Source organism: Mesocricetus auratus, unplaced genomic scaffold, assembly GCF_017639785.1.
Source record: "Mesocricetus auratus isolate SY011 unplaced genomic scaffold, BCM_Maur_2.0 Super-Scaffold_100031, whole genome shotgun sequence".
In the NCBI taxonomy this organism is placed as follows: Eukaryota; Metazoa; Chordata; class Mammalia; order Rodentia; family Cricetidae; genus Mesocricetus; species Mesocricetus auratus.
The window spans coordinates 16308066-16335314 of record NW_024429212.1 but is presented as its reverse complement, the minus strand read 5'-3'; the positions used below and the strand labels follow the sequence as shown (position 1 = coordinate 16335314).

Here is a 27249-nt window from a genome sequence, read left to right as displayed (position 1 = left end):
TGGTGTGTGGCGGGCAAGGTGACGGTCGGCAGGAACGGCCCTTGCTAGAGCTCACTGTCACGTGGTTCTTTAATAACTTCAGGCTGCACCCCATACTGCTGCTGGCCTACTGTTTACGCCCGCCCGTCCTTCTGGACTCTGGAATGTAGCAGTGGGATGTGTCTCTGCATTCACTGGGGGGGGGATATGGTTGCTTCACACAGTGTATTTGAAACACAGCGTGGAATTTTACAGCCGTAACATAAAAAAAGGACATGGGGAACAAACATCTAGGGACCCTTGCCTTCACAGCCAGGGCGATGCTGGCACTGGGTCAGAGTCCTCGCTGCGCTCCTGTGGGGTTTGCTCTGTCAGGAACGAGATGAACAACAACAAAAAAATGTGCTTGTGCTTTTGCGGCAGCTAGGAGGTTTCACTGCAGGTTTCCCGAAGGCGGAAAGCCCCAGATGAGATAGCATTACTGATGCCTGGCTGCGCCCAGCAGAGATACCCAGAGGTGGCATGGTTAGTATGAGGAGGCAAGAAGATGGTGGCCAGCCTTGACATGAACAGACGACATTGAAACGGGGCCAAAGCTAACCCTCCCCACTGGCTTATAACCAGCACGAGGACCCTTAGAAGTCATCATTACAGTACCAGAAGGCACGTTGTGGTGCCTAACACATAGTCGGTGGGCAGTTAATGGCCATTATTGTGACTTTTTTTTTTACCCAGTTTATTAGTGATTAGTTCTGTGTTTTCTAAGCCAGTACAAACCATAACGGCCATTCTTGTGACCCAGTTTATTAGTGATTAGTTCTTTGTTTCCTAAGCCAGTACAGACCAGAAAGGCTTCCTTAAATCTTTAGGAACTCAACAGGGGGGCCACGAGGTAGCTCAGGGGGTAAGGCGCTTACTGCCAAGCCTGACAACCCCTCAGAAGTCTTCCTCGGACCTCAACATACGCCTGCATACTTACATGCACAAAGTAAATATTGAAACAAACAAACAAAAAAAGAATAAAACTTGACATATATCACAAAACGGGGTTCTTGGAAGCCCAAACTGTGGAATCAAGTAGATATTTGGGTGGTGATGACACTTGGGAATATCAAGTAATAACACTTGGTTATCTCCACCACAGCCTTCTACACACAAGTGCGTAACTGTCACAGTGTCTACAGCAAGCTTGCTCAGGCCCATTGTTAGTTTATTCTATATTGGGCACCATTAGTAATGCCACTATGTGCAAAGGGTGATTATACCTCCAGATGTTCACCATTGTAAATGAAGACCAATGGCGCATGGGGGGGGCGGGCCTCTAACGGAGGCTTGTGGGAAGTCGTGAAGATGAACCCCACTGTATCCGGAGCACGGTTTCTCGTCGCACGGTTCTCTCAGGGTTCAAAGGGACACCCCTGCCTGGGGTTATCTGGGAGAAGTGGGCTTGGGGTTCTTGAGTTAGCTCTTAAGAGACCTTGCCTGCCTCGTCTCATCTGCTTGCACAGCAGAGAGAAGAGATAAATTAGGGATGGTGGCTAAGTCTGGCCAGTGCTTCCTTTAACTCTGGTTTGGCTCCGGATAACTCTGTCACGTTAACTATATTTTTGTTGCTTCAGGTGTCGGAGGGGTCTGTGGTCCAGTTTTCGTCGGGAAACTTCTCCTCGACTGCGGAAACGAAAGAGGGGAGTTTCCCTCACGGAAACGAGCATCTGCTGAACTGGGCCCGGAAGGAGTATGGAGCAGTGACTTCGTTCACCGAACTCAAGCTAGCGAGAAACATCTACATTAAAGTCGGGGAAGGTAAGTCAGTCTTGTGTGGCCCCTGTTACTGACAGATTTTATAACCACTGGTTGCTTGCCGTTCTGAGTCCAGGTGGTCAGAGCCAGGGATGGTCAGATTCCAGAGTGCTGGAGCTGGCAGAGGCCTAAGGGATGCCATTCAGAACTATACTTACACACACACACACACACACACACACACACACACACACACACACACACACACACACACACACACCCTCCTCCTCCATTCTTCCTTCTGCAGAAATGGGACCCGGCTATAACCAGCTGAGAGGTAGGGCGTGTCTGGGAGAAAGGGAGGTTGCTGTGTAGGATTTAGTCACACCTGGAATTCAGAATAAGCAAGTGGCTAAGGGTGAGGGGAAGGTGTGGTGACCCGTACGATGAAGTCATCAGGGTAGGTTCGGCACCCGAGGCAGCTTCTTACCTACTATTCTGCAAATGTTTGAAGCCATTGTCCCCTTCTGGTGTTAAACTGTAGACACCGACCGAGGGAAGCGTGTTCAGATATTTTCAGCACCAAGATTCATTACAAGGACACGGTTGTTTTTTGTTTTGGAGAAAGGGACTACATATGCTTTGATAAGAGATAGCCCATTTTAACTTCCTTGCCTTGCAGAAAGATGTAACTATCCAACAACTCAATTTTGAAAGCCTATTTTTAAAGTATTTTAAAGTCATTTTTTGTTGTTGTTGATTATATTTGGATCACCCCCGCCCCTCAAGTTACTAGGAAATAACCGTCATGGATGGGACCTTGTCCTCAGCTGGCTGTGTGACAACAGCCATCAACACCTCCTGCCCAGATATGGGGGGCGGGGGGGGGCAGGCAGATCCCAAGAAGGGATCTTGTTCTTGTTATTCTCAGCAAGACTGGGGGAGGTTTAAGTAAATGGGCCACATTACTAGAAAGTGGCAAAGCCCCTTCTCAGCTATAGAATCCCTCGAGTCTACTGCTGGACCATGCTCTCCTTTAAGTCTTACCCAAATAAGCACAGCCCCAGAGTGAAGGTGAACTTCTGAATGGAAAGTGGCTTGTTAGCCCGGGAGAAGGGGTTTTTAGATGGGAGTGGGGTTTCAAAGGCTTTAATTTCTTCCTAGATCCCCATGGTAGTCAGGCTTCATTGGAACAAAGAGATTGAAAAAAAATTTTTTAATCTTTTAAATGAAGGCTCTAAGTCAGTGCCCTGTCCGTCTGAAGCAGAAGAGTGAAGGGATAAACAAGTGTTGCGTTGTTAGAATAAGGAAATTTGGAGTGGAAACATTTAGAGTATTGGACCGTTTCCTTGACGATGGATTATAGCATAGTAGTCATCTGAGCCAGGAGTGGGGACTCTCAGGTAGCTGAGCCCCACAATTGAGACAGGGAAGCAAAATTAAAAGGCCTGGTGCCTGGTTGGTAAAAACTGGTTGACTCTGAGTATCCCTAGGATCCCCCTGAAACTTGGTTCCAGCTGTTAGCTGGGTCTAAGTCACTGCCCATGTCCAGAGTGGAGGGGGTTAGAAAAACTCCTTTGTTAGGCTTATAGCCCCCAGGAAATGTTACTATTATCACCTTGAGTCAACCTCACCAGTTACCTTCCCAAGCGGGGACCCCAGGCCATGAGTCTCTTCTTGCTCAAGCCCCAGTGGTTTTGAGAGGGTGGCTCCTACTTTTCCTTGGAAGCATCCATTTTACTAAGAACCTTCTTAGAGATGCTGATTTTTAGCCCAGTCTTGGCCATCTAAATAGGATGGAGGTCAGCAAGGCATGCTTCCATGAGCTGTCCAGGTGGCGGTTCTCACTGTCCACGCAGGGTAGAAGGGACGGAGTGCAGAGTGCTGACTCTTGCCCAAGCACTATGGGTTTATCTCCAGGTTGTAGGCAGGAAACGCAGCCTCCTTCACACGACCTCCAAGGCTCATTCCTGCTCTCAGAGTCCCTTGTCATGTTAACCTGCGCCCTTCCCCGGCCAAGCTTAAGAGGGTTAGACCCGGGGCTTCCGTTTCGTGCTTCTATTTGGCACTTGGCATATGTTTTTATGTGAAGCTTGTGGAAAGCCATGTGAGCTCCACACAACACAATGTGATCAGCTCACTCAGTTGACTCCTGGGACTGGATGGAGCCTTTACTAACAGCAACCTGTGAATAGTTAAACCTTTCCTAGGGGCTCATCCACCCCTGTAGGGGGATCTTTGTTTGTCTCAAATTTCAAATCACTGTTCGTGGACTCCCGGAAGCCTGTACTATGTGTCTATTATGTGCCAGCTATGAGCTAGGCACACCTGTGCCTGAAACCGGCACGGTGTCCCAAGAGGGTCCCGGTGTCTAGAGTCTTCGGGCCCATATACACACCTCCAGATTCTCAATCAGATTTCAGCCCTGCAGTCCCAATATCAACCCCCCCATCTTGTGACCTGGGGGTGGGGTGGGGGAGGCATCGCAGGGCTGCAGCTGTGGAGTATGCATTCCTCATGTGCACATCTGGAAAAAGCCCTTAGCAGATGTGGCGGGGATGCTGCTCCAACGGCCTGGACCTTGAAGCTGTGGGCTGTTTCCTTGGAGGAGGTTTGCAGAAATGAGGGCAGGGTACCAAGGCTCCCTTGCGGCCTTGGTCACACAAAGCAGGGGTCCTCCTCTCGGGGCGGTGCTGAGGACACTGCAGTGGCTGGAGATACAGTGCCCCAGTGTGAGCCGCAGGCCAGCAAATGGAAGTTGTACGAGGCTGGGGGGGAAGGGGGCAGTGCCAACCCAGCCTGGGACCTTGAAAAACTCATCTCCTGTTTTTTTTTTTTTTGTTGTTGTTGTTTAGTTGTGACTTCCCAGGTGGATGTGGACCCAAGCATCATCCCATCCTTAAAACGTAAAAGATACAGACAGGGCTGCCTCACTGAAGTGCCAGCCAGGTCTGATTAATTCCCCCCTCCTGGAAAATCTGGCTTCACCTAGAACTTCCCGGACACGGGGTCCCGGCTGTCACCGTGACAGTGGTTTCTCTCTTGGATTCTGTTTAAAGCGTTTAAGCCATGAGATGGAAGTCCCATTGGATGCAGTGCTGCCTAAACAGCGTGTGTCACTGGGGTAGGGGTGGGGACGACCGTCTTCAGGGTCTTGGGACTGGCGTGTCTTTTCGCAGGTCGGGGTGGATAGCAGTCCTCAGCCCAGAGGGCATTTGTAAGAGCGCCTTGAAAATGGGAAAGAGCTGTGTCAGGGTTTAGTTGTTGTGCAAGGCCAGAGTGTGAAAAAGCACGAAAGTTTGTCTTGTCTCTCCTGCCCATCCTCCCCACTTTTAATACCAGGGTAGAGGGTGCTGTGATGTGTGTGGGCCGGAGAACCAATAGCTGCCTGCACTGAGGCTGCAGGTATCTTAAAGAGAAGCCTCTAGGGTTGGAAATGGGTTCAGTGTTGAGGGTGCTCATAAGAAATGCCTGTCTAGGTGGGGACCCCTTGTCAGACAGATGACAGCCCCAAGTCTGCAGCCCAGGAGAGGAGCGATGGGCTAGGAGCAAGTGGATACCACAGGAGTGACCGGGTTATCTCTGGAGGAAAGAGCCGAGAAGTCTGCATCTGGATTATTTGGCCTGATGTGGGCTTCCGGTTGCATACATTTTCCTGCATGAGCACGGCTTCATTTCTCTTCATGGCTGTATCTCTTTTTTGAATTTTTTTTTTTGAGATAGGGTCTATAGCCCAGGCTGGCCTCCGACTTGCTTGTAGCTGAGGACGATCTTAAATTTCTCATTTTCCCGCCTCTACCTCCCAAGTGACCATATTATGGGGGCGTGCCACCTCACCCGATACCCAGCACCAGAGGTGGAACCGCCCAGGGCCCTGTGCATGGTAGGCAAGCACTTCACCAACTGAGCTACATTCCCAGCTCAGGGCTGAGAGTCTTAGCCTTGGCTTCCTAGAATTAACTACAAGAGCTCTCTGGAGAGGAAAGATGTCCATGTCCCGCACGGTATCTATCCTGAGTCGAGACTCTCCGGGGACAGAGACAGAGTGTTAGCAGGCGGGTTCCAACCTGGACCAGAGTGAGGACCACTGTAGTGAAAAAGGGTGGGACATAACGTAGGTTATAGGAAAGGACAAGGACAAGAATCGAGTGGATGTAGGCAAAAAGGAGCAGCAGAAGCAGCAGCAGCCACTATCATTGGCCACGAGATGCTCACTGGTAGCCAAAGTGGGAGGCATTTCTGAGCGTAATTGAGCCCTTTGGGCTTATGGTTTCTGTGCCATGCATTCATGGTCTCACCATCACCTCTTTCCTTCCGGTCTGGTTCCATAAACTCAGTGGTTTGACCACGTGCCCTGTCTTTATTTGCAGATCAAGTGTTCCCACCCACGTGCAGCATAGGGAAGAATTTCATCTCGCTCAATTACCTCGCTGGGTACCGCCAACCCACACCTGCCGAGGGCTGTGTCCTGTCCAGTCAGCCCCAGGAGAAGGAAGTGCACATTATTGAGTTAATCACCCCCAACTCGAACCCTTACAGGTGAGCATGCATGAGCACATGAGCGTGTGTGTGTGTGTGTGTGTGTGTGTGTGTGTGTGTGTGTGTGTGTGTATTAGATGACACAATTTGTGCTTATTCTGTCTCTCAGCTTCCTACCCTGGCCTGGAAGTTTAATTCTTCCTATTGAAAATAATTAGGTTTTTTTGTTTGTTTGTTTAAGGATAAAAAGAGTTATTTTTCACTCTGACCTGTGTTTCATATGGACCAGGGACTCAAACTTTACCGTTTTATTGTAGAGAGGTGATTTTTGAAACTAAGCGTATAAGAGTCTTCATTTCAGAACTGAATGGAGTGCAGATCAGTGGGCAGGGCTCCATTCAGTCCCCTGTACAGAGCTCTCTGGGGGGAACTCAAGAGGAATGGGAGGGGCTTGGAGAATGTGTGCTGGACTTTGAAACCAGGGCACCCCGGTGTTGTCATGCATCACAAACGTAGCCAAGACAGACCTCCCCGAAATTCGGGGCAAAGGGTGTGGTCATTTGGTCCAAGTCATTCTCTTTCACGATGATGAGTTCTTTGACTATTAACGTTCTTTAGTAACTGTATATCCAGAAGTTTGGGAAGTTAATGCAGATATGATTGTCTAACCACTGTCGATGATGCCTTAAGTCAACTGCTACTTTTAGTCAAGAGGCTTTCGCCTTGTGTTTTATCATGGTGTTTCCTAGTGCCTGCACCATCATGCCTCCCACTCAAGCCAAGCTTTTCCAAGGGCTTTCAAAAGCCTGCAGGGAGACGTAGACCTTACAGGGCAATGAAGGGCGAGGCATGGAAGCTTGAAGGCAAACAATTCTGCTTGCTTGGTGGGAGTCCCCTTCAAATGGCCCTGCATTGGGTAGCCAGCCGCCTCTCTCCCTTCCCTTCTCAAGAAGAGGAAAGCTTGAGCGGTTAATTAGCATCAGGCCTGCGTTCCCATTGTTATGTAAACCCATCGCATTGTGTGTGCAACAGCAATCTGTTTTGCACATGTCATTTGCCTGGGATCCGCGCCAGCGTTTTAATCAGCTGGCCAGACACTGGAAATGCGAGGCTTGGAAGCAGTGGCAAACAAACCTTCTGTCTGGCATCTGGGTCTTGACTTTTGTTTTCCACACGCAGCGCCTTCCAGGTGGATATAGTCATCGACATTCGACCTGCTCGTGAGCATCCTAAGGTGGTCAGAAACCTCATCCTGATCTTGAACTGCAAAAAGGCTGTCAACTGGGTGGTCAAGTCCTTTGACGTCAAGGGAAGCCTGAAAGTTATTGTAAGTTGGCTATGCGTTGCTTGGTCTCGTTAAACAGCAATTAATTTAAAGCTGTGGTTGTGTGTGTTATTTTTGCAAGGGTCCTGCACCTCTTTGAACTTCCTGAGGTCTCTGTTAGCTTTTACTTTGCAAACTATGTTTGGTTTCACCTGATGAGGCAGTCAGTGTGGTGGCTAAAACATGGCCCTAGGGAACATAACAGACATGGGTTTGAGTTTTGGTTCTTCTACTTTAAAAAAAAATTACGGCCTTGGACAAGTCCTCGAAGCTTTCTGAATTCCAGTTACCTCATTAGGAAAGTTTTTAAATGAATCAGTGTGTTTTCTAGTCACAGTAAATATGAAGCAACGAGCAAAAGTACATTTTTCATGTCTGAGTCTTCTTCAGGAGGCTTGATATCATGATCCTGAATTTCAGCTTTTCCTCTGGAGTTAGGTGCTCAGGGAGGAAAGAAAATCAAACTGATCTCAGCCCATGCCATAGACTTTCCTGCCGAGATAAATATGTGGTGTCTGTGTGTTCGCTTGCATCTAACTTTCAGGAGCAAAACTCAGAGAGAAGAATAAAGTAACTGTGGGCACAGGGGAGATTGCTCAGTCACTAAGTCTTCATCCTGCAAACTGTAATCCCAATGGTAGAGCGCGGGAGGCAGACACACACGAATCCCTTGAGTTCATTGGCCGTCTGTACAGCCTAGCTCAATTGGTGAGCTCCAGGTTCAGTTAGAGACCCAATCTCAAAAACTTAGGCAGACATAGTTTGAAGAAAACACCTGATGCTGACTGCTGGTCTCCACGAACACATATGCACACTCTACACACACACACACACACACACACGCACGTGCATACATGCACCACACATGATTTTTTTTCCAAAGGTAATCATGATTATCTCTAAAGCATTGTTTTGCAAAGCTTTTGTGAGGGGCCTTACTGGCTAACATGGCATAATAGAGCAGTCACTAACTTGTTTGGAAAGCTGAATATTAAAGTTTTGTGAAATAAAGCCCAGTTAGGGCATATTTAGGGAAAAAACTATTTGGCTGAGTTGGAGCAAATTATATGTATGTATGTATTTATGTATCACATCTCCTAAGCATCTGTTTTGTAGAGTAAAACTTTTAAGGTATTTTTTTAATTGACCAACATCTTTTTCAATGCCTGCATCAGAACAGCTGGAGTGGATTTTAGACTTTTTTTTTTTTTTTTTAAGGGAGATTTGCCTTTGGTCGTTTTGGTTCTGTGTTCATTTGCACACAGCACCTTTCATGGGATCCAGCAGTAAGCAAAGCCAACGATTCCCTACAAGTCCAGCCGCACAGATGAATGCACCAGAGGAGCAGACAAAGCTAGTAGCACACACATCTCAATTTTAAGATAATTCTTCCTTCTTCCTGGTTTTTTTTGGGGGGGGGGAATTATTACTATTTTTCTTAAACTTTGAAACAGTGCAAATAACCCATCGAGTGCAGTAGTGACGCAGGAAGCTGGTGTTGAGTGCAAACCCTAGCCGTGATTTTGCCAGGGTCACAGATATTTTCATTGCCGTCCCCTGGCATGGCACGAGGGGTGGTGGCGGCCTGGACAGGCTGCTGCTTTTGCTGCCTGGCACACCAGCCACATGCTTTTAGTCTTCAGAATAACAAAAACAGGAAAGGGAATCATCGCTCTGAAAGGCAAAAAAACATACGGTACACATTTTAATTCCCTGCGGGAGTTCCCGCGAGCTCTTCTCAGCGCTGACCTGCAGCTCCTGCTGCTGTCCCCGAGCGAGCGCAGGTGCCTGGACCACGGAGGAAGACCCCTGCCTCTCAGAGGAATCAGAAAGGCTAGGAATGAGATCAGCCACCATCCCAAGCAAGCAAGATCTGTTTCTGTTCCTCTCTTTGGCTGGACTCCTGCTCCAGGCCAATTTTGGACAATACATGACAGCATTGCTAAACCACTAGGTAATGTTTCATGGTGTTCTTTTTTATTCTCTAGTCAGTTTCAAGCTATTTGACTTCTAAACTCCCTGCCCCAGATGTGAGTCCGAACCGTGCTGTGAGGAGCGGGCGCATGCTGAGGCTTGCTGCTTAGAAAGGGAGAAACAGTTCTTGGGGAGCTCAATTCTTGCCTTCCCTGTACAGACCAGGTTGCTATGTGGAAAGGATAAGGCATCCTGACTCCACCAGACAAGGCTAGATTCCAGATCCACCTTCCCTGTTCATGGTGGAGAGTCTCACTAGCGTGGGGGTCTTGTTTGTGTAACTCTGGGATGGGTACATGGTGACAGTGCACACCCTGAAAGCTAACGTGTGGTTTAACATGAGTTCATCCCTTCATCCCTCAAGTATTTGTTTAGGGCACACAGGGGTAGTCTCTGTCCTTAAAGAGCACACAGGTACATGGAGCGTTCTCAGCTGTGTGTGTCACTGAGTCTGTGAGTCTCGGGTTCTCTTTTACCGGCAGAGCCTCGTTCCTTGTATTTAAACGAAGACTAAGAAAATACATGTAAAGTTCTAGCACAGACCCACTGTAAAAAGAACTCTTCCTTAGGTGCTCACTGGGAGAGTTTGTCCACAGGAGACTGGAGGCTCTTCTTGAGCCAAGGTGAAAGACAGGAAGGTGTAGGGAGCTGAAAGCAATGGTGTGCATGGCTGTGTCTGAGCCCGTCAGAGGTCCAGCCTGAGCTACATGGCTGTGCCTGAGCTCGTCAGAGGTCCAGCCTGGGCTGCATGGCTATGCCTGAGCTCGTCAGAGGTCCAGCCTGGGCAGCATGCACCCTGTCTAATGGAGAGTGGTCAAAGAGATCAGCAGGTCTACCCAACAAGAGCAGCACCCAAGGGTAGCTCTGTCTTCATCCGCGGGTCCCCTATGGACAGGACACCGTCACTTCCACAGCAGGGAGGGCACCAGAACAAAAAAAACAAAAAAAAAAAAAAAAGAGGGAAACTTCTAGAAGTTTCCTCTTATGGGTCAGAGAGGTGGGTAAAGGACCTGCTGCTGAGTCTGAGGACCTGAGTTCTGTCCTTGGGACCCCACGGTGGGAGGAGAAGACCAGCTCGTACACATGGTCCTCCAAGCCCCACATCACACGCATGTGCACGCACACGCATACACACACGCACATACACGCACACGATAACATTATAACAAATTTAAAAACTAGGTTTCCTCTGTGCTCTTAGATGCAGCCTCACAAATACAGCCCATTCTTAGAAAATACATTACTAACTTCAAACCTCAGCACATATATATACATATACATATACATACATACATATGTACACATACATACATATATGTACATATATATATATATTTGGTACTCTCTACCCACCTCTCCCTAAAGCCTGTCTCCCTACACCATCATTTCTAGGGCATGGGCAAAGCCACTTAGGCTCTACCTAATTAATAGTTCACAAAGTAGAACTGAAGAACACGGTGATGGTATTTGGGGAAGACCCACTTTGAGCACCTGCTTGGGCTGTAGTAAGATTGGGGAAGCCTGGAGAGTCCAGGGCTACAAAGGTGAGGGATTCACTCAACACTGAGAACCAACTGGCCTCCCCATTGTCCCGGGTCTTCCTGCTTCACTAGTGTGTAAGTGATGTCTAACCATCTAAGTCCCGAGCCGGAATTAACATGAATTATACTGACAGCTCCTAGATTTAGTGTGGAAAGGCATGAATAGATTATTCTGTGCTTGGTACGGCGGGACAGGTGGCCGTTGAGATGATGGGATTCTGGGAATAGAGTATTTTCTCAGCTGTCTGACAGCATGAGCGTCTAGGGCAGATGAGGCCAGGCAGTATCGTTTAGGCCAAGGTTGTGGTTCCCAGCCAGTCAAAACACATGCTGCCTTGAAGGGCGCCTCTGAAACTCCTGCTGACCCTAATTGTAAACTCCAGGAGAGCTGCCTGGGTCTTTTCTTATTTCAATCCCATCTCTGTCTCTCATTCCTTCTTCATTATCACTTTCTATCCTCATCCACCCTCCCCCCTTTCCTCTCTCCCTCCCCTTCCTTCTTTTCTATCTCCTTCTTCCCTTAGGATTTCCCCTCTGAATTTGAGTGAGAGCTAAACTAATCTCAATCCATAACAACCGAGCTTGCAAATGGTAGCAGAACTCAGTTCCTCTCCATCTGGGTTTCTTTGTACGCACTCACGGAGTCATGACGGGCCAGCTAGCCTGGCAGGTTTTCCCCTGGATAAGCTCTTCGGGTAACAGGAGACAATCTTGGGCGACAGCTATTAAGCTTTGTCATATATATACGTGTCCTCAGCCAATCTCCCACAGCCAAGGAGGCCAGAGAGAACTGAGAGCCTGTGAATCTTTTATGGCTTTACAGTGGGAAAGGATTAATATTTAGTCATGTTTGAGGCAAATAGGATGGGAAACAAATGAGGAATTTAGCGGGGAAAATGCTGCAGATATGCCGGAGAGAAATCACTGGGCATGGAAATTAAAGGGGTTTTGATGCAGCGTGACAATGGCATAATCTCTGCTCTGGGAGCTTCCCCGCTCTCCCCTGTTGGGGGGGTGGGGGGACTCTTGCAAACTGTGCCTTGCCATTGGGTCCCTCTGCAGTGGTTAGGCTCCTCACCCTTGTCTCAGGAGTCAGCAGGACCACATAGACATTTACTGCCCATGTCCTGGCCTCTCAGAGCCCTTCATACACTTCCTTGAGAAAACACTGGCATTTTGGCATTATAACCGATTATTTAATAAAACTAACCTTTTAATACGGCTTCATGGGTTTTCATGTCTTCTTTTTATAGAGGGGGCCGTCCACTTTTTTGGGGGGGGGGTTTCTCTGTATTGTTTTGGAGGCTGTCCTGGAACTCTCGCTCTGTAGACCAGGCTGGCCTGGAACTCACCTCCCGAGTGCTGGGATTAAAAAGGCGTGCGCCACCAACGCCCGGCTGGGGCCTTTCACTTTTAATAGATGTGTGGCCTATAGAAGCATATAAGGGCAACACTGTGACTTCCTCCTTTACTAAATAAAATGCTAATACTTAGGCCGTATCTTAATTAGAACCCCAGAGCATCCAAAAAAAAAAAAAAAAACCCTGCCCTAGCCGGGCGGTGGTGGCACATGCCTTTAATCCCAGCACTTGGGAGGCAGAGGCAGGCAGATCTCTGTGAGTTCGAGGCCGGGCTGGACCGATAATCTCCAAAACAATACAGAGAAACCCTGTCTTGTAAAAACCAAAAAAAAAAAAAAAAAAAAAAAGAACCCCAGAGCATAAAATATAGTATATTAACAGAATTGGCAAGTGAAAGCAATTTCAAGATGGCTAATCCAATCGTGAATTATGGATGAAATGTAAAGAAGTGAGTTTTACCATGTGGAAGCCAGTAACGTACGCAGCATTGGGAGAGTCATGAGATCATATTATCTTTCCTTTAGATATAGGCCGTGAGAAGCCAAGTCACTGGAGTGTTTGTAACACAGTGTGCACACTCACATACTCTATACACAGTTTTAAGTAAAAATAGGAAGGGGGCATTTGAAATGTGTACTCAGAGGCACACGCAATCAAAACAAAGCGAGTAAGCAGTGTGGATGGGCGTTTCTTTGTGTGTGTCAATTTTTATCCTGGTGTCTTATCTAAGGAAGAGAAGAGTTCAAGGGTAGACCCTCATCACACAACCTGGGATCTGTTGGCTTGAGATAATTCCTGTTGAAAGTGTCTTTTCAGAATGCCATTTGCTCTTTGACAACTTCATACTTGTGTACAGTGTATCTTGATCACGCCTACCCCTGACTCGCACACCTCAGTCCCTGTGTACACCCCAGAAAATATTCCCTTCCCACCTTCTTGTCCTCCCTCATCTGTTTTTTTTTTCTTGTAACTCACTGAGTTCCAGCAGTGCTGCCTGTTGGAATGCTAACTTATCTTGGCTTGACCCTGTGCGGTTCCTGGGCAGCACTTTTAGGACTCTCGAGTGAAATTTTGCTGATATCTTTAGGCTCCCAACAGCATCGGCTTTGGAAAAGAGGGTGAAACATCCATGACAGTGACCAAATCGATAAGGAATGACATCCCTTCCACCCAAGAGAATCTGCTGCAGTGGGCATTGGGCAACGGCTACAGTCCAGTGACGTCATACACAATGGCGCCTGCGGCTAATAGATTTCATCTCCGCCTTGAGAGCAGTGGTAAGTGTGATGTCTTCCTTCCGCTTGTTTCCATGTGATTGTTACTGTTTTTCTGCTGCCCAGTTTGATACTTTGTTTCACTGTAAAGCTTAAATTTATGCCGGCATTGGAGGCAACTGTAGCACACACATTCAGTGATGGAGAGTGGGCTGCACTCAGTCATGTTTGTCCTCGGTCCCCTGTGATTGAATCAGAGTGACCACTCAGAACCAAGAAGACCATTGGGAAGAAGCCTGTGGCCAAAGGCTGAAGTGTATAGGAAAATAGCCGTGGGGCTTCAGACAGGGAAAGGTTTTTATTCAGAGTGTGGCGGTAGAATTGACACTCCAGTTTGGCTAGCAGAAGCAGAGTCTGCAGGCCCTTGGGAGTTTCTGGAGTCTTAAAGCAGGTGTGATTTGAACCCCAAGTTCTCTGATCTCCCCACCCGTTCCTCACCCCGTGGTACCATGTGGTGCGGTACTGATGCACTGTAGCTCCCAGATGTAGGTCCCACCCAGCCTGACCGTGTCTGTACTGTTAGGGGAGACACTGCTTAATCTCCAAGCCTGTGCACCTGAGATTCCTTGCCAATAATCAAGAAAAAAATTACAGCAAACCAGTAGGATAGATATGAAGTTTTTTGTGTCTGTGGGGGGTGTGGTTGTCATTTGTTTGGTTTTTAATCAGTGTGCAGGTTAAAGGCACTCCCAAGCTGTGGCTTCCTTGGGACCCCTACAACTATAGCATCCATTTCAAAAGGTCATCTCTATTGATCATCTCTGCCTGTCTTGTCCTGAGGTGGGGTGTGGCCTGAGTCAGCTGGACTCAGATAACCCTAAATGCAGAGAGTCCTGGGGAAAAACACTAGTTTCTCCTTCAGTCATTGAAAATATGGCAACACTGCACATTGCCTTTATGGAACTCTCTCTAAGTGGCCCTACTCTCCCAGGGATGAGGCTCGAAAACACTAGGGTACCTGGATACCTCCTACGTTTTTATCAGTCAAAAATAAGGCAGGGTAATAATTCTGAAAGAACATTGTCATAGCTGCAGAGGACTCATCCAATATGCCAAAGACCTGGGCTTGATCCTTAATACTGCAAAATATAAACACTGCCAGTATTGTTTCAAGACATCTTTTGAGAAATGATTTTTGAAACCCCTAGAATAAAAGGAAGTATTTTAAGGGCTCTTGTATAGCCTGTTATTGCCCCACATAGCATAGATACACAGCTTATAGGGACTTAGGAATGGTCTGGCAGAGTGGGTTTCAATTGTGAAGGGGCCTAGAAGCCTGAAACCTTAACTGGGGGTTGCATTTTCCCGAAGCCCCAATGTGATTTTAACGTAAAGCCAAAGTTGAGGATCACGGTTATAATCCAAACTCTTACATTTTAAACCCTGGGAAACTAAGTCACGAGAGAAATAAGTCCTGTGTCTGAAACCACTCAGTTAGTTAGAACACCAGGGTCGGAACCCAGGTTCCTGCATTTTTCTTAGTCAATTCTGCGCCTTGCTCGTTCACTCTCGATTTTGCTCCCGCCCATTCTGTGGCTAGCCCCCCCTCTATGACCGCACGGCCTGGCACCAGTCACTCACGACGCTTCTTCCGTTTCCACAGAGGAGATGAGAGACCAGGAAGTCTACACCACTCCTCCAGAGCTCCGGATCCTGCTGGGCCCTGGCCACCTGCCTAGCCTGGACGGCCCACCCATCCTGGGATGGGAAGACCAAAATGGAGGTCTCCCCTTTCCTTTCCCGGACATCTCCAGGGTTCACCGTCCAAAGGGTCCCAGCATCCCGCTGTTTCCTGACTACAGGGAGCCAGAAGAGGTGCAAGGGGGCGTGGATGTCGCCTTGTCGGTCAAGTGTGACAGTGAGAAGATGACCGTAGCTGTGGACAAGGACTCCTTCCAGGTTGGTGGGTCGCCGCGGCCTCCTAAAACTTTCCCCAGCTAGCTGCAACTCTGCGTTTTATTTTTTCCCCAGTCGGATGGGCCACTTCCCCTTGGCTACGGCCCTCGTTCAACTTCCTGTTGTTCTCCAAAGAGGAGTTCAGATCCTCATATGTCAATATTTTGCTATTGGATTTCCAGCACCAATAAACACAGTCCTTGGGCTGTTGACAGGTGGCGGGGGAGGGGGGGGGGCGGGGGAGTACGGTGCAGGCCCGGGAGCCACCTCTACCTTGGGAAACAGACACCGCCTGTTCCTATGTGCGCTTGAACAGCTGTCGAGCCCTCCACTATGCCTTCGGTGTTTCCCATTTCAGACCAACAGCTACTCAGGGGTGGAGCTCACCCTGTTGGATCCCTCATGCAAAGCCAAGATGAACGGCACCCACTTTGTTCTGGAATCTCCCCTGAATGGCTGTGGCACTCGACACCGCCGGTCAGCCCCTGATGGTGTGGTTTACTATAACTCTGTGAGTACTCAGTGGCGTCGACTACGGGCGTTAGTCAGCGTCAGTCTTAGCACATCTCCGAAGATGAGCAGGGTGGGGACGCCGCCAGGTGTCAGTTCTCAACAAAATGGGGTGGGACTTTGACCCTGAACTCTTTGTTTTGGGATGCCTTTTTTTTTTCGGGATTTGAAGGCCCTGTTTTCTCAGCTGGAGTCGTGATATTCTCACACATTTCCTTCTCCCATCTGATGATGGTTCACCAGGAAGGTGACTATGCCTGTGCCATCCTGCTGTGGCCACACTTGGAGGGTCAAACAGACTAGTCCTGGACTAAAATCCCAAAGCCCTAGGTTATATATAGGTGGGCATCTCTGGACGGATATATAGTCTCTTGCTTGTTCAAAAGTGAGAGGGGACTCCTTCCCTTGTGAGTTTACCATGGGTAGGTAACACATAGCTGTGAGCTGCCCTGTGGGTGCTGGGAATTGAACCTGGGTCCTTCGGGAGAGCAGTGCTGTTAACCACTGAGCCATCTCTCCAGCCCCCGCCTCGAGAGTTTAAAGCCAGAAAAAGAATCCTGTTGAGATTACCAGGTCTCTCTACTTCTAAGAGACCCCAAATTTAAGAAACTATTTTTGGAGTTAACTGGGAAAGGGTTCCACAAGCACCCACCACACACACCTACACACCCAAATAATCCATTGCAGTCGCTAACTTTTTTTTGACCTTCAAGCAAGCTTTATTAGATCATAAATAAGAATCACTACACTTCCCCTTTTTTGTCTAAAATAAAAAGGCTATAACTAATATAAGAAAAACTATATGCAATAAGTACAGTAACTATATACAATATATAAATATAATTTTGCTTTCCCGAAATCATTTCTGCCAGAACATAATCTTTTCATGTGAAGCCTGTTCCCTTCAGCAAGGGAGGCTAGATGGTGAGCAATAAAATAATCCAAAGCATGAAATCTCCCCACAAATGATTCAAAGTACCAGTTTTGCAGGTTTGATTTTAAAACCCCAGATACAATGAGCGCCATGTGATAGCCATGCACTTGGTTTGGATGTTTTAAACTGATTTCCAAGTTAGCGCCAGGAAGAAATGGGGACCTGCTGAGTTTGAAGTTTCGATAGCCTCATGAGCAAAAGGATATCCTGGTCCTAAAAGCCACCTCTTTCTTGTATGCTTTTGAGGTCTTGACTGTTAAGAGCAAGGTATGTGTCCTCCCAGGTGTTGGTCTCCCATCCCCCAAGGCTCTCTTGCCTGACGGCTTCTTACTCCTCCCATTCTGTGACTGTTGTCACTGTTTGTAGGAATCTCCAGACTTCCTAGGTGTTTTTGTTTTCCATTAGGGTTGGCAATTCAAGTATAGGAAGTGGAAATAAATTAGGTTTTTTGTTTTTCCTGTGGAGTTGTGGTCTTCCATCTTATTCAGAACTAACCCGGTACAATAATTTAAGCCTATGTTAAGACAGGTTGTTGTGAATAGAGCATTTTCTTTTCTACACCCATACACACAAGAAAAGATAGTGGGAAGGAGTGAGAGCACCCTTACATGCACACACACACAGACACAAAGACACACACACACACAGACACACAGAGACAGACACACACACAGATACACAGAGACACACACAGATACACAGAGACACACACACACACACCCCAAAGATGAGAAAACTGACTCTATGGAAATATTAGGCACCGTGCTTCCAACTTACACCAAACTTTCTACAAACCTTACAAGGGCCAGTGAGATGATTCAGTGGGTAAGGCTCCCCCGCTGCCAAGGCCCAGGACCCACACATGGTAAAAGGAGAAAAACTGACTCGCGAATCGTTCTCGGATTACCTCATGCCACCGTTGTGCACGAAGCGCAATTCAGACATGTGAAAGATTCATAACTGATACAAATCAAAACGCACCTGAGGACCCACAAGCCGTGGGCAAGCCTGTATGCCGGCAGTCCCCACCAGCTCTACTTCAGTGTCTAGTTGTCGCCACTACTTGAAGTAACTTGCTATTCAACATAGTTATAAATAGATCTGTAAGTTTTTGCAAGGGGGAAAAAAATCTAAGATTTAGTTTAAGATCTCCATCTTGCTTTGAGCTTTTTTGTATTTTCTTATCACACGTTTCTTGTCTTAAGAAAAAAAAATGAAAGAAAAAGCTTGGAGAATTTGCTGTTGCCTATACGGTCAGATCTTCTGTTTGCGCTTGTTTCATGGGGACAGGGGCATGTGGCGTGGTATTTTCCTACCAACGGGGGCAATAGCTGTGTGTCCCCCGCTTTCTAGATTGTGATACAGGTTCCATCCCTTGGGGACAGCAGTGGCTGGCCAGAAGGCTTGGAGGACTTGGAGTCCGGTGACAATGGATTTCCAGGAGACGAAGATGAAGAAATCACCCCGCTGAGCCGAGGTGGAATTGTAGTGGTAGGCGTTGATTTCCCTCAGGCTCTCTGTGGTTTGTTTTCATTGGGAACTGTCAAAAAATAAAATAAGTAAAATCGCATGTAAAGAGAGGGCCAAAGCTCATCCTGTGACTGAGTTAGCCTCATCTGGCACTTTTCCAGTTTAACTGCAGCTTGCGGCAGCTGAGGAATCCCAGTAGCCTCCAGGACCCGCTCGATGGAAACATCACCTTCAACATGGAGCTGTACAACACAGACCTCTTTCTGGTGCCCTCCCCTGGGGTCTTCTCGGTGGCAGAGAACAGACATGTTTACGTGGAGGTGAGAATGGAGTGTTAGCCTTGGGTGCCCAGCCTAGTGCCCCCATGCAATTCCTGTAACATTGGCTAAAGAGCCTTGCGAGGTCTCCCCCTTCATCTAAGAAAGGGCTTGGCTCAGAAATACTCTTCCGGGTCACAGATGTAACGGGTTTGTGTATGTGTGTGTGTGTGTGTGTAAATGCCAATGAGCAAAGTGTGACTTCTACCAATGAAGTACCCTACTTGTTTTGACACCAACACTTTTAGGGACAATTGTTCCGTCATTCAGTGTCGGAGTTAGCCACGGCTGCTTTCAGACTGCCTCACACACTCCGTCTTGGGTCTACTTTCAAGTGAAAAGCTGTGTGCTTGTGAAAACTGTCTCTGCTGAGTCGTTATCTAAGCGGCCTCACATGTTCATCAAAACCGTTTTCCCCATCTAGAACAGCAACCGTCATGAATAGCTTAAATCTGGAATATCTATGAGAATACCAGATAGCGGTGGTGATGATGAAATAATAGCAGCTAGTATGTATTGACGTTTTATGATGTCCCAAATGCAGTTACGAATTATCATCAGAATGAGCTTTACTTATTAAGAGTGGTCCTTATTAAGACCCAACTTTCAGACGAGAAAATTAAGACACAGCTGTCTGTACAGAGTCCTTCCCCCAGGGGCCATGCTGTGGACCACCGGGTGCTGCTGTAACTCCCCCTTCGAATCGCCATTGGAAAGGGAAGAAAGCTTGACTTCATGTCAATGTCAACATCTAAGTTCACAGACACCGTTCTGGAGAAGGTGGTCCTGTGGCAGCAGGCTGCCTGTCTGCTGTCTGTGTACAGTCTGCAGTGTCCCCATAGTGGACACGGGTATCACCGCAGGGCATTCGTGTGACAGTCTGGCTGCTGGCGTACTTCACAGTGCGGGGGAGGAGGGGGGAGATGCTTGAGGGGTACAAGTAGCATGCTTCCTAGGCGACAATCGCTGCACCGCAGAGCACCTCTGTCTGTTTCGCAAAGACAGACAACGAGCATCGACACTAGGTTGGAGTCCGCAGGGCGTCCCCAGAGTTGGCCCCTCCTGCTCCACTCCCTGTGGCGAGCGCATGGCAGGGCTCTGGGGGAAGGCACTGTCTGTGTGTGCCAATCCTAACCGTGGGTCTCTCTCCTTCCGCCTTTTCTGTATTCACCGTCCACGAGCATCACCCTCTGCCAGTGACTTCCCAACTGTATCACAGGTTGGAGAAGACACTGCTTAGCTGTAGTTTGTTGTTTTTCCAAGCATATGCCTACACCTGCTCATGTATGGCTTTGCCAATTTTATGCTAGCCAGTGGCTAGTCTGCCTTCTGTCCCACCCTGGATATTTTCAGGTTTTTTTTTTCTCCTTGCCCCTGGAGTACTGGATTACCTGAATTATATTGTTGGTAGATTCCTCCCTCCCTTTCCATCTTCATTTTCAGTTCTATATCTTTTCATAAGTCGTATTTTTATAGTTAAATTTGATTTGATTGAAAAGGTAGTTAAAACTTTTTTTTTTTTGCTACTTTAAACATCAAGTGTGTTAAGGATTTGGGGCGGTAAAGTTGTTACAAACGATCTCAAACTTGATTGAAACTACCCCCAACATGTGAAAGGATCTATAAATGTTTTGCTAAATAGGATAGCAACTGACCATGCCTTGTCTTTCTGTTTAGACTCTACCTCTGGTAAGGAATTTTTTTTTTACTTAAAATAAATCTTCATAAATCATAGGCTTAATCTGAAAAGCCGTTTCTTGGTTTCTTCTCCCGCTGCCCCTCCTTTAGTCTTTTCTGGACCCTTCCACTCTCTCTAGACCACAGTGCCTTCCCTTAATCCAAGATCATTCCTGGGTGATCGTTGGTGATATGATGGCAGTTCTTTTCAGGTCATTTGGCTCAGTGAGTTAGCATCTACCAACCAACACTGGGAGTTTTGCTGGCTGGGAGCCGAGCTGTTTGCATAAGCCTTTTACTTTGTTTGTCTCCCTAGCTGCGTCTTGTACATTAGTTACTGCCACCATCCTGTAGGTGAGATGTGGAGAAAAAAAGAGTTCTTGGTGTGCGTATCAGCAGCAGAGTATGTGGTTGCCGTGGTCTGGTCTTGTTCTTGAACCTGTAATCATCTTTCCACCATTCACTTGCGGCAGCAAGCAAGACTTGCTAAGATTTTTCTCCTCCCAAGCACACGTGAGACAGACTAGACAGACATTCTGCCATTGCATACCTTTGAAAGAAAAGGGCTGACATATTTCTATACTGAAGACTGAGTTTGTGTTAAGTGACACTTTTTATTTGTAGCACGTATGTCTCTGTAAGATAGAATACCTTGTTCATCAGAAACAGCTCAGAGACAGTGAAAGTAAATATTTATGGGACATCAAACAAGGTGACAATATCCCGTTTAGCTCCACCCTTGTTCACGTTGAGGGATCTTTTGAGCATGCCTCCGATTGAGGGTTCCCGCAGTGTCGGGGGTTTCCCCTGGGCGCTCTCCAAATGCCGAGTGTGTTTTTATTATCTCTGTCTTTTTAAGCATCTGGGGGCTCTTGGCCTATGAGTAAGGACTTAACTTTATTTCTAAAGTGTTTGAGTTTATCGTTTATACCTAGCTTAGTCAAGGAAAGAGGCAACAAAGTCAGAAGAGCAGTTAACAGCGCATCATGAGTCAAACAGTGGAGCCAATCTTGTTCCAGGGATTTTAACAGAGTTCAGGATAGCTAAGGTTTGCACGCTGTGTAAATTCGGCTAAGCATTCCTTCCAGTGTCTAAACAAAAGAACCTTAAGATCTGGCACACAAACGTTTTGTAAGAGGGAAGTATAAATGAGTTGAGAATGTCTCTAGGTTAGTTCTCCCTTTAACTCCCACCCTGGGATGAAAGAATGACTGGGAGAATTCTCGGCAAGGCTGATCTGGTGCCACGTTGGTGATGGCCACCAGGTCACACTCTCCCCGATACAAGGTGCCACAGGCCTGCTCACTGACAAAGAGGGACGCATCTTTGACTTCCTGGCTCTGCTTTCTCAAGCAGTCCTGCCTGCCTCGGCCATGTGCATTCCCCTCTGTCCTGAGTTACTGGGCAACATTTTTAAAAACCTGTCTTGGTAGTAATCTGGTATGGTGACATTCAGGGCTTTGCCTGTATTTTACTTATTTTTGGAAAATCCACTCAGGTGCATAATTTGCTTTTATTTATTTTTTAATCTCTGAGAACTTATAGAGGGGGTCAGAGAGACTTTAACCCATCTTGTATTTGTAACTCGTGTGGTAGCATTTGGATTAAACAGTTCGCTGTCACTCATGTCGAGTTTAAATGGGAAACACCTTTCAATCCGTCGGTGTGTGTCCCCATGACAGTTAGAAAATGACAAACACTGTTACGAGGACAGAGCAGTGTCTCCCCCAGAGAACTGTGTTGGGATATTAGCCTGCAGGCTAGAGTTAAATAAGACGCTGGCCCGTTTCTGACTTCTTCTCTGTGCTCCCTTTGCAGGTGTCCGTCACCAAGGCTGACCAAGACCTGGGATTTGCCATCCAGACCTGCTTCGTCTCTCCGTATTCAAACCCGGACAGGATGTCCGACTACACCATCATCGAGAACATCTGTCCCAAAGATGAGTCCGTGAGGTTCTACAGCCCCAGGAAGGTGCACTTCTCTATCCCACAGGCCGAGACGGACAAGAAGCGCTTCAGCTTTGTGTTCAAGTCCGTGTTCAACACCTCCCTGCTCTTTCTTCAGTGCGAGCTGACTCTGTGTACCAGGAAGAAGGGTCCCCAGAAGCTGCCAAAGGTGAGTGGGCTGTCGTCTGTTTGGACTGAGACGTGGGGGCGCTTTCAGGTCAGGAAGATGCTCTAGCAGGAAAGTGTAATCCTAGTTAGAGCAGGCTGAGGGTTTTAGTTTTGAGGGTTTTGTTGTTTTTGTGTTTTTTGAAGCCTTCCGACTGAAGTAAGAGTCTGAACAGGGAATGAAGTGCTTTGGGGTTTTTGGAAGATAAATCCTGACGGCATGGTAGTTTGTTTTTCCGTATGTGCTTAGCCGTACCTTAGAGTGATAAATCACAGCATTGGTTTCCAGAGAGGGAGAGGCCTGGCCCCGGCTGTCGGTCAGATAGCATGGCCGTGCCAGGAGAACAAGGAATCGAAACGACAGGATCAGTGAGGATTAATTTTTCCAGGTCCCACTGAGACTGGGATTTCAATTGTTTTTTTGACCTTCTCTCTGTGTTGGGTTATAAGATGGCCTTATCTCGAGAGGGTTTCTAAGGGAAATTAACAAATATTTTACTTTTGCCTGGTTTCTTATCGGTTCATCGAATTGCCTCACGCCATTGCCCATATTAAACCGCCAGGCTCTGTTGCCATAACAGAAACAAAAACCCTTTGACCTTGTTGGAGCAGCCACTGCAGGGGCGGCGGTGTTGGGTCAGTTATGACACCGTGTTAGGTCTGCCTTGTGTGGGACGGGCATCTCCTGCTGTGGCTTCATTTCCATGACCTGGTGTGATTACGTGTAATCCCCCCCCCCCGGCCCGTGTGTTTATTCTGTGGCTGTGACACACAGTCTAAAAACTGGATTCTACTTCTCTTGTAATCGAAGTTCTGCTGGCGTCTCAGAAGCCCAGAGTCGGGCTGTAGCATTCATACGTATGGAACTCTCCTATATAGAGACTGGAAGAAAAAGTAGGGAAGGAAAAAAAAAAGATCTATTAAATAGATTTCCTTTGACCTGAATTCCTTGAATCATTTCCCCTGAGCAGTCACCGGTCTACAAATAAATGCACAGCAAATTACCACCCCCCCAGGGAACATATCCCAAGGCCGTGTTTGCTTATGGAGGCCACGGCTACCTTAGTCCTGTCTAGAAAAGAAAGTAACAACGCACGTGTCCCTCCTGGGCAGAAATACAGACGGGCCGTCAGGTTCATGCAATAAGCGTGTTGAGGAGGAACGGTTAATGCCACCTCCTTCTTAAAGGAAGCGTCTTCCTGTTCCTAGTGATGCCCGAAGGCTCCTGTGACTCTCTAGGAAAGGATGCCAATGACCCCCAAGCTCAGTCCTGCCCTTTGCTCTCTGGCTCAGGGACAGCCTCTGAGACAGAGTTAGCATCGTGTGTTCCTATTTGACTAGAGGGCTAACCGGACAGAGAAAGGAAACTGAATGACACATCTTGTCAGCAACATGCCTTTCCCTCTCCAGGAAAACTCTTTTCGGGGTGTTTGGGGCAGGGCTGTGTGTCTTCTTACACTGTGTGTCTGCCTTGTGTGTGGCCCGGAGAAGCATACACTTTTTCAGATATGGCGCCCCCCGCAACATGTCCCTGATACGTTTCAAGACTTAAAAGTAGCTAGAAACCGCTGGTCTCATACTTTCATGCCTGGGTGACCCATTAGAGCATGCGCTGAGCATGCGTGGATTAAGTGTCTGCACCAGGAGAAAAAAAAGAGTCCAAACCAAAAACAAACAGGAAACAGGTTAATTGTGGGAAGCCCGATTTTGTAGAGCGTAGAAGAAGATCCAGCAGGCATGGCAGTATGCTTACCGTTTTGGGTAACAAGAATTCTATCGTCTTTGTAACACAGTAACTGCAGTTTCCCACAATCACAGACTGTAGACATTATCACAAACTATTTGTACGAGACCGCTATTGTACGGGGCCAAGAGCGTCCACACCTGCTGAAATTTCTAACTTTTGTGGGGAAGGACCAAGGGGGGGGGATACTTGTAAGCTGTCCATTGATGTTGGCATCTTCTGGCGCAGCTGGGCCTGCCTTGCTGGCCGCCTGATTATTTGCGGTCCTTTGAAAAGTGCACAGATCTCCCGGTTTTCCCCATGGCTAGCAGCGGTGAGCTGTCTGATAAAGCAGCCAGAAGACAACCGTGTGCAGGGGCTGGTGACTTTCCTCTGAGCCATGACTGATGTGTGCTCTGCCCATCTGCAGTGTGTGACACCTGACGAGGCCTGCACCTCTCTAGATGCCGCCATGATCTGGACCATGATGCAGAATAAGAAGACGTTTACCAAGCCCCTGGCTGTGGTCCACCAAGCAGATTATAAAGGTGAGAAAGGGGTGGGGGCGGGGTTTTAAGGCCTGCTGCTCTCAGAAGGATCCCCAAAACCCACATGGGGTGAGGGGGAGAGATGACCCCTGCAAGGTTCCTCTGACCTTCATTTGCGTGGTGCGACACACGTATGAACACACGCATGTACACGAATGCACGTAGTGACTTCCTCTAGCCTTCCCTTACATGGTATGACACGTATGCACACAAGCATGCATACAGACAACACAGAGCAAGGTTCCCTCTGACTTTCGTTTGCATAGTGTGACACACACATATGCTTCTTCTGCACACACGGAAGTACTTGCATGGTGTGACAACATATGTACATACACACAGTAAATACTTTAATAAAAACTTCAGTTCTGTAAAAATTGAAGCCCAGTTTTATCCAAAGAATAAACCAGGGCTGGTGGGATAGCTCAGCAGGCTAGAGTTGTTTGCCGTGAAGCCTGACTGCCCAGGTTTGAGCCCTGAACTCACATGGCAGAAGAAAACGGACTTCCCCCAAATTGTCCTCTGACATCCAGCCACATGTGTTCCACATGGTGCACACATGCACAAGTACACATACCCATTTATATATGTTACACATCTGTAACATATATAGATGTAAAAAAAGTTAAAGGCTAGTCAATTTAGAAAATAATTCTTTGCCCCAAGAGATTTATAAAGAATAGATCAAGGGGCCAGAGAAGTAGCTCAGTGGAGGGGTGCCAGGTGACATGCGGGAGACACTGGGGGAGGGGTGCCAGGTGGCATGCGGGAGACCCTGGGGGAGGGGTGCCAGGTGGCATGCGGGAGACACTGGGGGAGGGGTGCCAGGTGGCATGCGGGAGACACTGGGGGAGGGGTGCCAGGTGGCATGCGGGAGACACTGGGGGAGGGGTGCCAGGTAGCATGTGGGAGACACTGGGTTCCATCCTAAGCACCACAAAAGAATTAGGTCATCATGAAGGCTGGCTCCCGCCATATTCCTCTCCACTATGTTCAGATGTGCTTCCCTGGGTCTGTGGCATGCTGGGACTTGCAGTCTTCATGTCTCTGCTGGCTCCAAGCTACCATCAAAACGATAGACACCTCAGGGAGCAGTTATAATCTGTGACCATCCTCCATTTAGGGATACTGGCAGGGAAAAAAGTTTTCAGAACTGTGCTGCTCCTCCTCACATCCAGGGCTTCCGTTCCTTCGTGTGTAAGAACACAATGCTCACCAAGCTGTGTTGAATAGGCGAAAAGAAGGGACACGTCCTGAAACGTGTGGCGTCAGCACTAGGAGGACAGGCAGGGCCAGACAACCAACGGGGAATCCCGAGGACTGTCGGGAGAACATCACAGCACCAGGGGCATGAGTAAGCCAGGATGTGTCAGGCAGCTGTCAACAGCTGAGGGGTGGGACCACACGTCCCATGGGTGATCTGCGTAGTTACAGATCCTCCCTGTCCAGAAACAGCCTGCCTCGCTCCAGAAGCCTTGCTGTCAAAGGGTGTCGAGCTGAGAGAAGGCTGGCGGGGTGAGAGAGGGGAGGTGGAGCTTGCGTGGGTAAGGTATTTTCAGCACTGGAATCGAAGACACCATGTCCCACCACCCTGAAGGGCAGAGAGAAGCCTAGCAAAAGCCAGTGGAGGAGCAGCTTGGTCCTGGCTGCTGGACATTCGAGGGGGGCATGGTGACTGGTACTGACATCAGATCTGGGGTTAGCGTGCCCCCTGGGATAGTACTTTGGGGCTGGGGTTGGCGGACTAAGCCATGGGTGGTGGTTCCGGAGCAGCCAATGAGCTCCTAGAAGAGGTGGTGGGTGAGTGCTGGCCAGTCTCTCAATGCCTTTGTCAAAGAGGAGAAAAAAGAAGTGCTCACCCCTTCAAAAAGGCAGGAGAGCAAACCCGGAAGTCTAGGGCACCGCCCTTACTCCCTCCATGCCCAACCGGCTGTGGTGGATACTCACAACCTCCCCGTTTCGCGTTCTGCGTCTGGAGAGGGGAGGCCAGAACAGGGGACACGTAGAAGCCCTTCAGGCCCCAAACGCTCCTCGGCAGAGCTGTTGGGAGGAGCAACCATCCTAAACTCAGGGTGGACATAACCAGATGTTTGTTGGTCTTTGTCATGATGTTGTCACTGGTGGCCTCGCGGTCACCCGGAAGGTGCGACAGGCGGCTGCCTCACTGCGTTGCCCAAACACCACCACCTTTCGCTGCTGAGTGTAGGGGAAAGGAGCACGGATAAATTGTGTTGCGCAGAATTCATAGCTGGGCAACAGCTGGCTGTGTTGCGTGCTGTAAAAGTCGTTAACAATAGCAGCAGCCACCTCGGTCCCCATTCCCTTAGCCCTATTTCCAGAGCCCTCCTTCAGCTGGTAATTGAGCGCAACAGCTGGTCGTGCCCTGTGCCA

At 48.2% G+C, this 27249-nt stretch overlaps 1 protein-coding gene across 3 annotated transcripts in view; it reads left to right on the top strand.

Moving 5' to 3' along the window:
* Nucleotides 1-27249, top strand: part of Tgfbr3 (transforming growth factor beta receptor 3) — a 184042-nt gene that overhangs the window by 132487 nt on the left and 24306 nt on the right. For all 3 annotated transcript variants that reach the window (XM_040733617.1, XM_040733616.1, XM_040733618.1), the window contains 10 exons: nt 1599-1782; nt 6090-6258; nt 7378-7525; nt 13486-13675; nt 15276-15571; nt 15927-16079; nt 18366-18503; nt 18644-18802; nt 22295-22591; nt 24741-24858. In XM_040733617.1, coding sequence (XP_040589551.1) covers nt 1599-1782; nt 6090-6258; nt 7378-7525; nt 13486-13675; nt 15276-15571; nt 15927-16079; nt 18366-18503; nt 18644-18802; nt 22295-22591; nt 24741-24858 — 1852 coding nt within the window. The remainder of the gene's footprint in view (nt 1-1598; nt 1783-6089; nt 6259-7377; nt 7526-13485; nt 13676-15275; nt 15572-15926; nt 16080-18365; nt 18504-18643; nt 18803-22294; nt 22592-24740; nt 24859-27249) is intronic.